The 15021-nt window shown below is 49.4% G+C and overlaps 1 protein-coding gene across 1 annotated transcript in view; it reads right to left on the bottom strand.

The window, feature by feature from the left end:
• Positions 1 to 15021, bottom strand: part of DNHD1 (dynein heavy chain domain 1) — a 792986-nt gene that overhangs the window by 521211 nt on the left and 256754 nt on the right. The window contains exon 16 of the mRNA XM_029601740.1: positions 9772 to 9899. Coding sequence (XP_029457600.1) covers positions 9772 to 9899 — 128 coding nt within the window. The remainder of the gene's footprint in view (positions 1 to 9771; positions 9900 to 15021) is intronic.

Here is a 15021-nt window from a genome sequence, read left to right as displayed (position 1 = left end):
AACTCGAAGGATAATGCATAATTACAAATTTACATAAGTTTGGTCTCAGGGAGAAGCAAGGGGGGAGTAGCTGGAAGTGAAGGTGGTTGCTTTATGTGAAGGCTTTTAAGAATAACCATGTTTTAAGTTTCTGCTTGAATTTTTTTGGGCATAGTTCCTGACGAAGGTCAGGTGGCAAACTGTTCCAGCAGGAGGGGCCAGCTAAGGCAAAGGCACGTTTTCTGGTTGTGTCGAGTCTGGTAGTTTTGTGAGGGGGTAATTGGAGTGTAGCTGCGTGTTGCGGTCTGGGGGTTCTGGAGTGTTTGCGGAACTGTATTGCGTTATTGAGCCAGTTCATGTTCTCAGTGTATAGGGTCTTATGTATTAGAGATAGGACTTTGAAGGTGATTCTTTGAGCAACTGGTAGCCAATGCAATTCTTTAAGTATGGGAGTGATATGATCTGACCTTCTAGTATTGGTGAGGATACGGGCCGCAGCATTTTGTAACATTTGCAGGGGTAGGATGGTGGAATTGGGGAGGCCTAACAGAAGGGCGTTACAGTAGTCGAGTTTAGCAAATAGTAGGGATTGCAGCACTGTGCGGAAATCACATTGGTATAGGAGGGGTTTAAGTTTCTTAAGGGTATGCAGTTTGAAGTATCCATCTTTTATAGTATTATTGATGTGTTTTTTAAAATTAAGATGGCTGTCAATAGTGACGCCTAGGTTTTTGACATGTTCAGTAGAGATGGCTAAAGGGAGAGGTGAGAGTGTGGAGGATTCTTTGTTGTTGCCTTTGTTGGGGGAGATTATCATGAGTTCGGTTTTGTCAGGATTGATGGCTAAGTTGATGCTGGTGAGGAGTGCGCTTATATCTGATAGGGCAGTTTCCCATTTTCTGAGGGCATTGGTCAGGGAGTCAGTAATTGGGATGACAATTTGTACATCATCAGCATAGATGAAGTACAAGAGCCCAAGTTCAGAAAGGAGGTGACAGAGGGGGAGGATGTATATATTAAAAAGGGTAGAAGATAGGGCAGAACCCTGGGGTACTCCATGGTTTATGTTGTATAGTTGAGATTCTTTGTCCCCGAAGAAGACTTTGTATTGTCTATCTTGAAGGTAGGATTCAAACCATTTGGCCACAGGAGTCTATGGGTTCGAAAGGAGAACACATGAGTCATGTTAAAACCAGATTCAGGTCCCATTCTGTGACTGGTGGCCGAATTGGTGGTTTAAGGTGAGTTAAACCACTCATAAACCTACTTACAAGAGGTTGAGTGGAGACTGGTGCATCTCTAACCCTGTTATGGTAAGCTGAGATTGCACTGAGATGTACAAGTCTGGATGCCAGAGTTTGAAAGATGATATAAATAGTCTAGTAGAGAAGTTGTGGGGCAGGAGAAAGGGTCAATGTTCTTTTTCGTGCACCACAAAGTAAATCTTTTCCATTTTGAAGAATAGTTCTTTCGTGTGGAAGGTTTACGTGAAGCTATAAGTACTTGAGATATATTCGCTGAAAGATTGAGTGGTTGTAAGATCAAGCTTTCAACATCCATGCTGTTAGAGATAGGGATTGAAGGTTGGGATGACGCAACTGACCCAGATTCTGAGTTATGAGATTGGGATCTACTCCCAGGCGAATTGGATCCCTGACTGAGAGGTCTAACAGTGTGGGGAACCATACTTGTCGAGGCCAATATGGGGCTATGAGAATCATGGACCCCTTGTCCTATTGCAGCTTTACTAGAGTTTTGGTTATGAGCGGTATTGGAGGATACGCATATAGTAGGCCTGAGTGCCAAGGGCGAGCAAAGGCGTCCTTGGCTGGCTTGTTGTTCTGTTTGTGGAGAGAACAGAACTTGCTCACTTTGTAATTCAGATGTGATGCAAAGAGGTCTATTGTTGGTTGACCCCCATGTTTTGAATATCTTGGTCGCTACTGAGGGATTTAGTGACCATTCGTGTGGTTGGAATTGACGACTGAGTCGATCCGCCACTACATTTTGAATGCCTGCTAGGTAAGTGGCCCAAAGAAGGATTGAATGGTTCAGGGCCCAGGCCCAGATTTGTGCAGCTTCTTGACAAAGGAGATATGAGCCCGTGCCTCCCTGTTTGTTGATGTACCACATAGCAACTGTGTTGTCCATTTGGATGAGAACAGTCTTGTGTGAAAGGCAGTCCTTGAATGCAAGCAGAGCATAGCGCAGAGCTCGAAGCTCCAAGAAATTGATCTGAAATGTTGCTTCGAGTGTTGTCCAAATCCCTTGTGTTTGGAGATTGTTTATATGAGCTCCCCAACCCAAGGTGGAAGCATCTGTAGTTAATGTTATCCGTGGGACTGGTTGTTGAAAAGGTAGGCCTTTGCACAAATTGTCCTTGTTTATCCACCAAAGAAGCGAGGAACGTAGTTGGTGGGTTACTTGAATGGAAGAATGCAGAGGTTGAATGGCTTGGATCCATTGTGATTTTAGAGTCCATTGAGTTACTCTCATGGCGAACCTTGCTAGAGGTGTAACCTGAACTGTAGAGGCCATGTGGCCTAGTAAAGTTAGAAAGTGATGAGCTGTTGCTTGATTCCTTGAGTGAATCGAGTTTGCCAACACGGATAATGTTTCTGCCTGATCCATTGGTAGAAAGGCCTTTGCAAGGACTGTGTTTAGTTCTGCTCCTATGAAATGGAGTAGCTGAGAGGGTATGAGATGGGATTTTTGATAATTGATTAGAAAACCCATGGAGTGAAGTAGGGCAATTGTTCGGTTGAGAGAACTTACTGCTTCCTGGCGAGATTGACTTCTGATGAGCCAGTCGTCTAGATATGGGAAAACATGAACACTTTCCTTGCGTAAGTGTGCTGCTATTACTGCCAGGCATTTGGTGAAAACTCTGGGAGCAGATGCCAGTCCGAATGGCAGTACCCTGTATTGGAAATGCTGATGACCCACTATGAAGCGGAGATATTTTCGATGAGGAGGGAATATTGGTATGTGAGTGTAAGCATCTTGTAGATCCAGAGAACAAAGCCAATCTCCTTTTTGTAGAAGTGGAAGCATGGTACCTAGAGAAACCATCCTGAACTTTTCTTTTTTCAGAAATTTGTTGAGATTTCTGAGGTCTAGGATGGGACGTAGGCCTCCAGTTTTCTTTGGAATGAGGAAATATCTGGAGTAGAATCCTCTGCTCTGCTGTGTCCGGGGCACTGGCTGAATGGCCCTGGCTCTCAGAAGGGTGGATAATTCTATGTGTAGTTGACTTAGTTGAGAATTTTGTTTTGGACAGGAAGTTGGTGGAAATTCTGGAGGAATTGAGAGGAAATTTAGTTTGTAACCATGGGCAATTATAGAGAGTACCCATTGGTCTGTTGTTATTGTTTGCCAGTGTTTGTAAAAATGTGACACTCTTCCTCCTACTGGCAGATGTGTTTGAGGATTTAAAATTATGGCTTGTTCTCTGGTCTGACTCTCAAAATCCCGCCGCTGGACCTGTCTGAGGTGGAGGTTGTGTGCGAGGAGGCCTAGGCTGTCTTGCTTGAGAACGTTGTTGTTGAGGCCTAGTAGATCTGCCCCTGGATGTTTGTGAGTAGTATCTACGTGGCCTGTAGTAAGAACGCTTTTGTTCCCTGTGGGGCAAGCATCGTTGTGATTGTGTTGAAGGGTCCTGAGGCATTTGTGACAGTTGACGTAATGTCTCAGTGTGGTCCTTTAGCTGTTGGACTGCTTCCTGGCCTTGTCACCAAATAAACTGTCTCCCAAACATGGCAGATCCACTAGTTTTTCCTGGACCTCAGGCCTGAGATCCGAGGCCTTGAGCCATGCATACCTTCGAGCAGTAATCCCAGCAGATGCAGTCCTGAAGGCAGTGTCAAAGCTATCGTAAGCTGCTCTGACCTCATGCTTCCCTGCTTCTAGGCCTTTGCTCACTATGGCCTGTGCTGATTCTTGACACTGTGCAGGTAGTGAGTTTACGAATTGCTCCATCTGCTTCCATAAGTCTCTCTGATACTGTGTCATATACAACTGGTATGTCCAGGAAGCGGTGGTCTTTTCCTGGGGGAGTTGGAGAGTGAGGACAGACACATCTTGACCTTTTCTGGGCAGATTCAACTACCACGGAATTGTGTGGTAATTGTGCCTTTTGGAAGCCAGGTGCTGTCTGTACAAGATAGGTGGAATCCACTCTTTTGTTTACTGCTGGAACTGTAGAAGGGTGCTCCCAGATTCTGTGTTGTAGATCTAAGAGCACTTCATGAATTGGGATAGCCAAGACTTGTTTAGGAGGATCTACAAATTGTAAGACTTCTAGAGTGTGTTGTCTAGTGTCTTGTTCAGTAGTCAATTTAAAGGGTATGGTATCTGCCATGTCTTGTATAAAACTGGAGAATGATAAGTCTTCAGGTGGGGACTTTTTTCTGGGTTCTGTTGGAGAGGGTTCTGACATAAAGTCCTCAGAAGATGTATTTGTGTCTTGGCTATCCCAGGAGTCCTCATCATCATCCCTTGTGAGGGGGTCTTGTGATGGACTTGGATGGTAAATGTAATCCTGATGGACCTGGTAATGGGTCATCGATGGGAGGTAATGGAAATGTTTGTTTGTCAGGTTGTTTCGGTAAAGTGTCGATGACATCTTGATACCATTGTATTAGACGCTGGAAGAAGGCTAGATCTTGAATTTCTGGCTCTTCCTGTGGAGGTTGGATCGACAGAATAGTTATCGGAATCGACGTCGAAGGTGGTCGTCTCGATGTCAGATCTGACGTCGGTGGAGTCATTGGTATCGACGTCACAGACGTCGATGGCAGGTGTGCGTAAATCGATGTGGACGTCGTTATTATTTTGGGCGTCGACATCGAGTCTCCTTTAGTCATCGGTGTGAAGGTTGACACCGGCATCGGTGGTCTCACCGGCATCGGAAAATTTGCCGGCATCGACGAGCCCGTCGGAATTAGATTTTGTTCCAAGAATGCCTTGGATACCGCTTGTCTGATAATCTCAGACAATTCCAGCGTTACAACTGATGGTACCAGAGCAGTTGTAAGCGGTGGCGGAGGCTGAGGTGTAGGATCCGGTGCAGAGCCCTGCAGAGGATCAGGAACTGGAGATGGAGGAGTAAGCCATCGAAACACGTATCGTGTCGGGTTGGGCTGGTGTTCTCTCAAACTGTCAAGATAAGTGCAAATTAACTCTGCCTTCTGCATAATTTAAGATTGCTTTCAAATACGTGGTTACCGATGATTATAAATGATGGTGAAGCATAGTCACTAAATGTTCTTGAATGACATGCAAAACAGTATATGAACATACTGTACACCTTAATCTTGAGGCATCTCAAATAAAGCCCAAGTTAAACATATGAGGTACCCACAACAAAGCAATACTCACACATTCAGCTCTTTTATGTGGGTGTTTCCTACATTACATATATATAGGCAACAGACATTTTGGTGTAAGAGGTTTATCATGCCCCTGATAAAGCACAGTGTTTGCGATACATTGGCTGTGTTGGGCTGGTTTTGATATTTATCCTTTCAATGACTGTTGTCACTAGATTTTTTGTGGACTTCGTTACTATAAATTTATTATAAAAGAAAAAATAAAAATTAAGGACAATTATAAAATAAAGAAAAATAATCTTTTTTGCCTTTTTTTTTTGAACATCATATTTTTAATGAAGGTGAATGATTGAGAAGACCGGTTGGTTCTGCTTTGCATACACAACATCTAGCTTGCTGACAACCTTCATTTATGCTTTTTTGTTCTTGTTCACATATTCATTAAGTTTGTTCCTTGTTTGATGATCTTATTTTTTGGGTAACTTTTGACTCTCTTGAGATTAGGTAATAGAAATCTGTTGTGACTGTCCAATTCCGGAAGTGGATCCTTAGGCCGACCGAGCAGGAAGGGCGGCCGGGAGGCAGAACACACACTGGGCTGACGAGACTTCACCTGGAAACCCGTGACCCCTCCAGAGGAGCTGTAGGAGCCCGGGTCGCTAGGACTTAGGAGTCTTCACCCTGGAAGTCCACGGTCCCCCCAGGAGGAGCCCATAGGGACCCGGACCGCTGGGACTTAGGCGGAGAGCTGAAGAAACCCAGAAAGGAATATGAACCGGAATCAAGGCAGGCAGCAAGCAGGCGGAGTCGGAGTCACGGACCGGAGTCAAGGCAGGTGACAGGCAAGCAGAGTCGGAGTCACAGGCTGGGATCAAGGCAGGCGGCAGGCAAGCGGAGTCAGAGTCACGGACCGGAGTCAAGGCAGGCGGCAGTCAAGCAGAGTCGGAGTCACAGGCTGGAATCAAGGCAGGCGGCAGGCAAGCGGAGTCAAAACCACAAATACGAGCAGAAATTCAGGAACCAGGCAGGAAGCAGGAAACAAGGTCAGGCAGGCAGGATTCAAAGACAGACAGGCTGGAATCGGGAACCGGATGAGCGAGACGGCAACTAGCACTTCCAAGAAGTAACCTCGTTGCAAGGCAAAGTTAAGGGTTCCCGGGTCCCGTTTAAATCCCCTTACCGGCGTCTGATGTCATCAGGAGGCGGGCCCTGACATCCGGGGCTGTGAGCTGAAAAGGTTGGCCCTTGCGCGCGCGCGTTCCCCTCCAGGGGGGCGGAGTCTTCGGCGGCGTCTCCCTCGTGGAAACGCCGCTGCCACGCGGCTCGGGAGGCCCGGAACCCGGCGGTTTGCAGCGCTACAAGAGGAGGTAAGGGCCCGGTCACTGACCCAGTGACCGGGATCGCAACAAATCTCCCATTATTACTGCACTGCCAAATTGCTTAGCTTCCCTGTATTCTTTTACCATTTCATCATCTGTCTGATCATTTTGTCCAGGTGGACAGTAGTATACTCCTCTCACTAAACTCTTACCCAACACACATGAGATTTCTACCTCTGTAGAGTCTATTGTGCATTTAGGGGCTGATGCAAAAAACGTGCGCTGTGTATTCAGCGCCCGCTTTCATATCGCGCCCCCAGGCACCTCTCCTGGGGGCGCGATCCAATATTTAAATTAGGGCAATTGCGTGCCCCTAGCGCCTCCTTGACAGCGCAAGCCAGAGAGAGGTCCGCTGTCAGTGGCTGTCCGCCGTTTAAGAAAACGGACGCTGAATTTATCAGAGTCTTGTTTTCCTTACCAGCATACATGCAGGGGTTAAGAAAATGGACGCTGATAAATTCAGCGTCCATTCCCCCAACCTGACTACTGGCACCAGAAGGAGTGTATAAAATCATTATTAAAATTTCAAGCACTTAATATTAATTTATTCATTCCTTCATTTATTGCGGATTGGTCCCTTTACTGTCACGTGTCAGTGAAAGGACCAATCTCCTTTCAGAAGGCTGTCCTGAAAGGGGATTAGTCCGTTTTCCAAACCCCTGCCAGCGCTTTTTTTAAACTTATTTTTTTATTATTTTTTTAAAGAGTTGATCCTCCCACTTAAGATCCCAAGGATATTAAATAGGAGGCAGTACAGAAAAGCAGTTTTTTCTGCTATTCTGTACTAGTTTTAGTAGTGCTCAGCAATTAACGCCTGCTCCAGGCAGGTGTTAATTTCTGATCACTAAAATGTGCATCCTAGACGCACATTTATGTTTTGCATAGGGAGTGAATAGCTAATGGCCTCATTCACAAGCATTTGCATGTGATGAGTGCTATTAGTTTCACTCCGCGTTGGAGATGCGTTGTAGAGGCACTAATCCCCTTATTGCATAAGGAGATTAGTTAGCGCCTCTACGTCTAACTGTGGGTTATACAGTGCTGAGCCCAGTGCATCGGCCCCTTAGTCTCTTGTATGATCACTATCTTGTTGGGCTCTATGGCCTCCCAGACAAAGTGCCACACCCTCAGCTAGTTGATTGCGATATAATTTGCACCCTGATGTAGCACTGTCCCATTGGTTATCCTCCTTCCACCAGGTCTCTGAGATGCCAGTTATGTCAATCTCATCATTTACTGCTATACACTCTAACTCTCCCATCTTACTTCTTAGACTTCTGGAATTGGCATACAGACATTTCAAAGTGTACTTAGCTCGGGTGATTCTTTACTTTTAGGCAAATGGACTATGTTTGCTTTTAATGGAACCTCACTGTCGGGATGCCCTAATTCTAATGCATCATTAGTATCCTTTGAAGATACCTCTCTCCGAACCATGCCCTGCTGAGTGACTGTCGGCTTTCCCCCTTGTTCTAGTTTAAAAGCTGCTCTATCTAATTTTTGAAAGTTAGTGCCAGCGGCCTAGCCCCACTTAGGTTAAGGTGGAGTCCGTCCTTTTGGAAAAGTCTCCCCTTTCCCCAAAAGGTTGTCCATTTCCTTGCAAAATTGAATCCCTCCTCACTGCACCATCGTCTCATCCACGCATTGACGCTCTGGAGCTCTGCCTGCCTTCTTTCTTCCCACCATCCCAATCTTCCCTTCTTCTCCAACCCCATCCCCAAATCTCCATCTCATTTCTTCCTCTCTTCCTTTCTAGCCCAGATCATCCATTCCATTCCTGATCCCTCTTCCCTTCCCTCCCCTCATGCCCCTTCCTTAATCATGAATCCCCATCGTCTATCCTCCACGATCCTTTATTCCATTCCCTCTGTCCCCATTCAAAGATCTCTTCCCCTCCTCCCTTTACAGCCCCAATCACTAAGAAGACTGATTCCCGTCTAATAAGGAATCAGAAATGTCAGAAAATGACAGGACCTCTTCCAGTGGGGACCAAGGGGACTCATGCACCAAACAACAGAAGAAAAAATCCACTTAGACAAAAATAATAATCAGCCAAGAGATCCAGCAGTAAACTTCACAGTTCTCAGGAGAAATCTCCAAAGTTTCCACAACGGTTACTTTCCATCCCTTTCTCTTAATCAAGGTCTCCTGTCCCCACTGCAATCTCCCGCTTTCCCCGGGCTCCCAAGGAGGAGGGCAGATTTCTACCTTTCAGCATCCTCAGAGCAGAGGAGTCCGTTTCCTCCCAGCTCACCACAGCTGGCACTGAGGCAACATCTGTAAGTCCCCTCCAGCAGATCTTCCAGAGAGCAACTTTGGGTACCACTAAGGGAACCAGTCCCCTGGCTGTCAGTGGTCCCGAGGGTCTCGGACTAAAACCGCCAGGGGTATCCAACCCCCCGTTTGCCCGGCTCAACCAGAGGGATGACCCTCAACAGGTACCTGGCACCTCAGGGGGCATGAAAACCTCCAAACACCAGATCAGCCAGGACTGCAGGTTAACACCTCTACCATCTACTGGAGCCAGAGAAATACTGAGGGACGACTGCAGGTGGCGCTCTCGGATATGTAACAGGGCCCAAAGTTTGGTCCTCTGCCTCCATCTGCTGGTGGGGATGAATAAGCGCTCTGCTCTGGACTGATCTGGGGATGTTCAGGAACTTAGCTTCCCATCTCTCTTCTGCAGTCTGGGAAGCACCTTTACAATATGTCCAAAGCCCAACCCCAGCACAAATCACTAACTAAGCTCCCACCTACCTACACCTCCCATTACTGTGCCACATTCTTAAAATACAAATCTATGCAACATCATACAAATGTGTCATAATAGCAGCAGAAGTTTTAAATATGGCCCTGAAAACCCTTTTGTGAAGTGCAGAATGGGAAAGTGCGAACCTATCTACACCTTAGGATCCTGCCATTGAGCACTGCTGGAAAGAGCATCCTGACTCAGTATGGCAGATCTTATGCACTTATCTACAGTACAAATAATGATACCTTTGGGATTACTGAATGTGATTCATTCAACTGAGAGCTAAAGGTACAGAAATCAAGACCGCACTAAGAAGCATGGAAAGATTTACCTGAGTCAGAGGCTGCTGCTTCCATTCCTCCACTTCTTTGGAAATGATTTCAAGCAGCTGCCATACTTTAAAACGAAGATTTAGCAGCTCCTCTCCTTTAGACAAAACAGCAAGGTCTAACGATTCCCCTATTAACAAAGACAATGACTGTGATTAGAAGAGAATATGTGAAACAAACCAAGAACCCCCATCACTCACTCAGGATCTGACAGGGTGAGGCAGGGACAGCAGAGCCTCTCTGTGTCACTCAGGATCTGTCAGTGTGAGGCAGGGACAGCAGAGTCTCTCTGTGTCACTCAGGATCTGTCAGTGTGAGGCAGGGACAGCAGAGTCTCTCTGTGTCACTCAGGATCTGTCAGTGTGAGGCAGGGACAGCAGAGTCTCTGTGTGTCACTCAGGATCTGACAGGGTGAGGCAGGGACAGCAGAGCCTCTCTGTGTCACTCAGGATCTGTCAGTGTGAGGCAGGGACAGCAGAGTCTCTCTGTGTCACTCAGGATCCGTCAGTGTGAGGCAGGGACAGCAGAGCCTCTCTGTGTCGCTCAGGATCTGTCAGTGTGAGGCAGGGACAGCAGAGTCTATCTGTGTCACGCAGGATCTGTCAGTGTGAGGCAGGGACAGCAGAGTCTCTCTGTGTCACTCAGGATCTGTCAGTGTGAGGCAGGGACAGCAGAGTCTCTCTGTGTCACTCAGGATCTGTCAGTGTGAGGCAGGGACAGCAGAGTCTCTCTGTGTCACTCAGGATCTGTCAGTGTGAGGCAGGGACAGCAGAGTCTCTCTGTGTCACTCAGGATCTGTCAGTGTGAGGCAGGGACAGCAGAGTCTCTCTGTGTCACTCAGGATCTGTCAGTGTGAGGCAGGGACAGCAGAGTCTCTCTGTGTCACTCAGGATCTGTCAGTGTGAGGCAGGGACAGCAGAGTCTCTCTGTGTCACTCAGGATCTGTCAGTGTGAGGCAGGGACAGCAGAGTCTCTGTGTCACTCAGGATCTGTCAGTGTGAGGCGGGGACAGCAGAGTCTCTCTGTGTCACTCAGGATCTGTCAGTGTGAGGCAGGGACAGCAGAGTCTCTCTGTGTCACTCAGGATCTGTCAGTGTGAGGCAGGGACAGCAGAGTCTCTCTGTGTCACTCAGGATCTGTCAGTGTGAGGCAGGGACAGCAGAGTCTCTGTGTCACTCAGGATCTGTCAGTGTGAGGCAGGGACAGCAGAGTCTCTCTGTGTCACTCATGGTCAGTCAGTGTGAGGCAGGGACAGCAGAGTCTCTCTGTGTCACTCAGGATCTGTCAGTGTGAGGCAGGGACAGCAGAGTCTCTGTGTGTCACTCAGGATCTGTCAGTGTGAGGCAGGGACAGCAGAGTCTCTCTGTGTCACTCAGGATCTGACAGGGTGAGGCAGGGACAGCAGAGTCTCTCTGTGTCACTCAGGATCTGTCAGTGTGAGGCAGGGACAGCAGAGTCTCTCTGTGTCACTCAGGATCTGTCAGTGTGAGGCAGGGACAGCAGAGTCTCTCTGTGTCACTCAGGATCTGTCAGTGTGAGGCAGGGACAGCAGAGTCTCTCTGTGTCACTCAGGATCCGTCAGTGTGAGGCAGGGACAGCAGAGCCTCTCTGTGTCACTCAGGATCTGTCAGTGTGAGGCAGGGACAGCAGAGTCTATCTGTGTCACGCAGGATCTGTCAGTGTGAGGCAGGGACAGCAGAGTCTCTCTGTGTCACTCAGGATCTGTCAGTGTGAGGCAGGGACAGCAGAGTCTCTCTGTGTCACTCAGGATCTGTCAGTGTGAGGCAGGGACAGCAGAGTCTCTCTGTGTCACTCAGGATCTGTCAGTGTGAGGCGGGGACAGCAGAGTCTCTCTGTGTCACTCAGGATCTGTCAGTGTGAGGCAGGGACAGCAGAGTCTCTCTGTGTCACTCAGGATCTGTCAGTGTGAGGCAGGGACAGCAGAGTCTCTCTGTGTCACTCAGGATCTGTCAGTGTGAGGCAGGGACAGCAGAGTCTCTCTGTGTCACTCAGGATCTGTCAGTGTGAGGCAGGGACAGCAGAGTCTCTGTGTCACTCAGGATCTGTCAGTGTGAGGCGGGGACAGCAGAGTCTCTCTGTGTCACTCAGGATCTGTCAGTGTGAGGCAGGGACAGCAGAGTCTCTCTGTGTCACTCAGGATCTGTCAGTGTGAGGCAGGGACAGCAGAGTCTCTCTGTGTCACTCAGGATCTGTCAGTGTGAGGCAGGGACAGCAGAGTCTCTGTGTCACTCAGGATCTGTCAGTGTGAGGCAGGGACAGCAGAGTCTCTCTGTGTCACTCAGGATCTGTCAGTGTGAGGCAGGGACAGCAGAGTCTCTCTGTGTCACTCAGGATCTGACAGGGTGAGGCAGGGACAGCAGAGTCTCTGTGTGTCACTCAGGATCTGTCAGTGTGAGGCAGGGACAGCAGAGTCTCTCTGTGTCACTCAGGATCTGACAGGGTGAGGCAGGGACAGCAGAGTCTCTCTGTGTCACTCAGGATCTGTCAGTGTGAGGCAGGGACAGCAGAGTCTCTCTGTGTCACTCAGGATCTGTCAGTGTGAGGCAGGGACAGCAGAGTCTCTCTGTGTCACTCAGGATCTGTCAGTGTGAGGCAGGGACAGCAGAGTCTCTCTGTGTCACTCAGGATCTGTCAGTGTGAGGCAGGGACAGCAGAGTCTCTGTGTGTCACTCAGGATCTGACAGGGTGAGGCAGGGACAGCAGAGTCTCTCTGTGTCACTCAGGATCTGTCAGTGTGAGGCAGGGACAGCAGAGTCTCTCTGTGTCACTCAGGATCTGACAGGGTGAGGCAGGGACAGCAGAGTCTCTCTGTGTCACTCAGGATCTGTCAGTGTGAGGCAGGGACAGCAGAGCCTCTCTGTGTCACTCAGGATCTGTCAGTGTGAGGCAGGGACAGCAGAGTCTCTGTGTGTCACTCAGGATCTGTCAGTGTGAGGCAGGGACAGCAGAGTCTCTGTGTGTCACTCAGGATCTGTCAGTGTGAGGCAGGGACAGCAGAGTCTCTCTGTGTCACTCAGGATCTGACAGGGTGAGGCAGGGACAGCAGAGTCTCTCTGTGTCACTCAGGATCTGTCAGTGTGAGGCAGGGACAGCAGAGTCTCTGTGTGTCACTCAGGATCTGTCAGTGTGAGGCAGGGACAGCAGAGTCTCTCTGTGTCACTCAGGATCTGTCAGTGTGAGGCAGGGACAGCAGAGTCTCTCTGTGTCACTCAGGATCCGTCAGTGTGAGGCAGGGACAGCAGAGTCTCTGTGTGTCACTCAGGATCTGTCAGTGTGAGGCAGGGACAGCAGAGCCTCTCTGTGTCACTCAGGATCTGTCAGTGTGAGGCAGGAACAGCAGAGTCTCTCTGTGTCACTCAGGATCCGTCAGTGTGAGGCGGGGACAGCAGAGTCTCTCTGTGTCACTCAGGGTCTGTCAGTGTGAGGCGGGGACAGCAGAGTCTCTGTGTGTCACTCAGGATCTGTCAGTGTGAGGCAGGGACAGCAGAGTCTCTCTGTGTCACTCAGGATCTGACAGGGTGAGGCAGGGACAACAGAGTCTCTCTGTGTCACTCAGGATCTGTCAGTGTGAGGCAGGGACAGCAGAGTCTCTGTGTGTCACTCAGGATCTGTCAGTGTGAGGCAGGGACAGCAGAGTCTCTCTGTGTCACTCAGGATCTGTCAGTGTGAGGCAGGGACAGCAGAGTCTCTCTGTGTCACTCAGGATCCGTCAGTGTGAGGCAGGGACAGCAGAGTCTCTGTGTGTCACTCAGGATCTGTCAGTGTGAGGCAGGGACAGCAGAGCCTCTCTGTGTCACTCAGGATCTGTCAGTGTGAGGCAGGGAACAGCAGAGTCTCTCTGTGTCACTCAGGATCTGTCAGTGTGAGGCAGGGACAGCAGAGTCTCTCTGTGTCACTCAGGATCTGTCAGTGTGAGGCAGGGACTGCAGAGTCTCTCTGTGTCACTCAGGATCTGTCAGTGTGAGGCAGGGACAGCAGAGTCTCTCTGTGTCACGCAGGATCTGTCAGTGTGAGGCGGGGACAGCAGAGTCTCTCTGTGTCACTCAGGATCTGTCAGTGTGAGGCGGGGACAGCAGAGCCTCTCTGTGTCACTCAGGATCTGTCAGTGTGAGGCAGGAACAGCAGAGTCTCTCTGTGTCACTCAGGATCTGTCAGTGTGAGGCAGGAACAGCAGAGTCTCTCTGTGTCACTCAGGATCTGTCAGTGTGAGGCAGGGACTGCAGAGTCTCTCTGTGTCACTCAGGATCTGTCAGTGTGAGGCAGGGACAGCAGAGTCTCTCTGTGTCACGCAGGATCTGTCAGTGTGAGGCGGGGACAGCAGAGTCTCTCTGTGTCACTCAGGATCTGTCAGTGTGAGGCGGGGACAGCAGAGTCTCTCTGTGTCACTCAGGGTCTGTCAGTGTGAGGCGGGGACAGCAGAGCCTCTCTGTGTCACTCAGGATCTGTCAGTGTGAGGCAGGGACAGCAGAGTCTCTCTGTGTCACTCAGGATCTGTCAGTGTGAGGCAGGGATAGCAGAGTCTCTCTGTGTCACTCAGGATCTGTAAGTGTGAGGCAGGGACAGCAGAGCCTCTCTGTGTCACTCAGGGTCTGTCAGTGTGAGGCAGGGACAGCAGAGTCTCTGTGTCACTCAGGGTCTGTCAGTGTGAGGCGGGGACAGCAGACCCTCTCTGTGTCACTCAGGATCTGTCAGTGTGAGGCAGGGACAGCAGAGTCTCTCTGTGTCACTCAGGATCTGTCAGTGTGAGGCGGGGACAGCAGAGTCTCTCTGTGTCACTCAGGGTCTGTCAGTGTGAGGCGGGGACAGCAGAGTCTCTGTGTGTCACTCAGGATCTGTCAGTGTGAGGCGGGGACAGCAGAGTCTCTCTGTGTCACTCAGGATCTGTCAGTGTGAGGCAGGGACAGCAGAGTCTCTCTGTGTCACTCAGGATCTGTCAGTGTGAGGCAGGGACAGCAGAGCCTCTCTGTGTCACTCAGGATCTGTCAGTGTGAGGCGGGGACAGCAGAGCCTCTCTGTATCACTCAGGGTCTGTCAGTGTGAGGCAGGGACAGCAGAGTCTCTCTGTGTCACTCAGGATCTGTCAGTGTGAGGCAGGGACAGCAGAGCCTCTCTGTGTCACTCAGGATCAGTCAGTGTGAGGCAGGGACAGCAGAGTCTCTCTGTGTCACTCAGGATCTGTCAGTGTGAGGCAGGGACAGCAGAGCCTCTCTGTGTCACTCAGGATCTGTCAG

This window comes from Rhinatrema bivittatum, chromosome 5 (genome assembly GCF_901001135.1).
Source record: "Rhinatrema bivittatum chromosome 5, aRhiBiv1.1, whole genome shotgun sequence".
Lineage (NCBI taxonomy): Eukaryota > Metazoa > Chordata > Amphibia > Gymnophiona > Rhinatrematidae > Rhinatrema > Rhinatrema bivittatum.
This window is presented reverse-complemented; position numbering and strand designations above follow the sequence as displayed.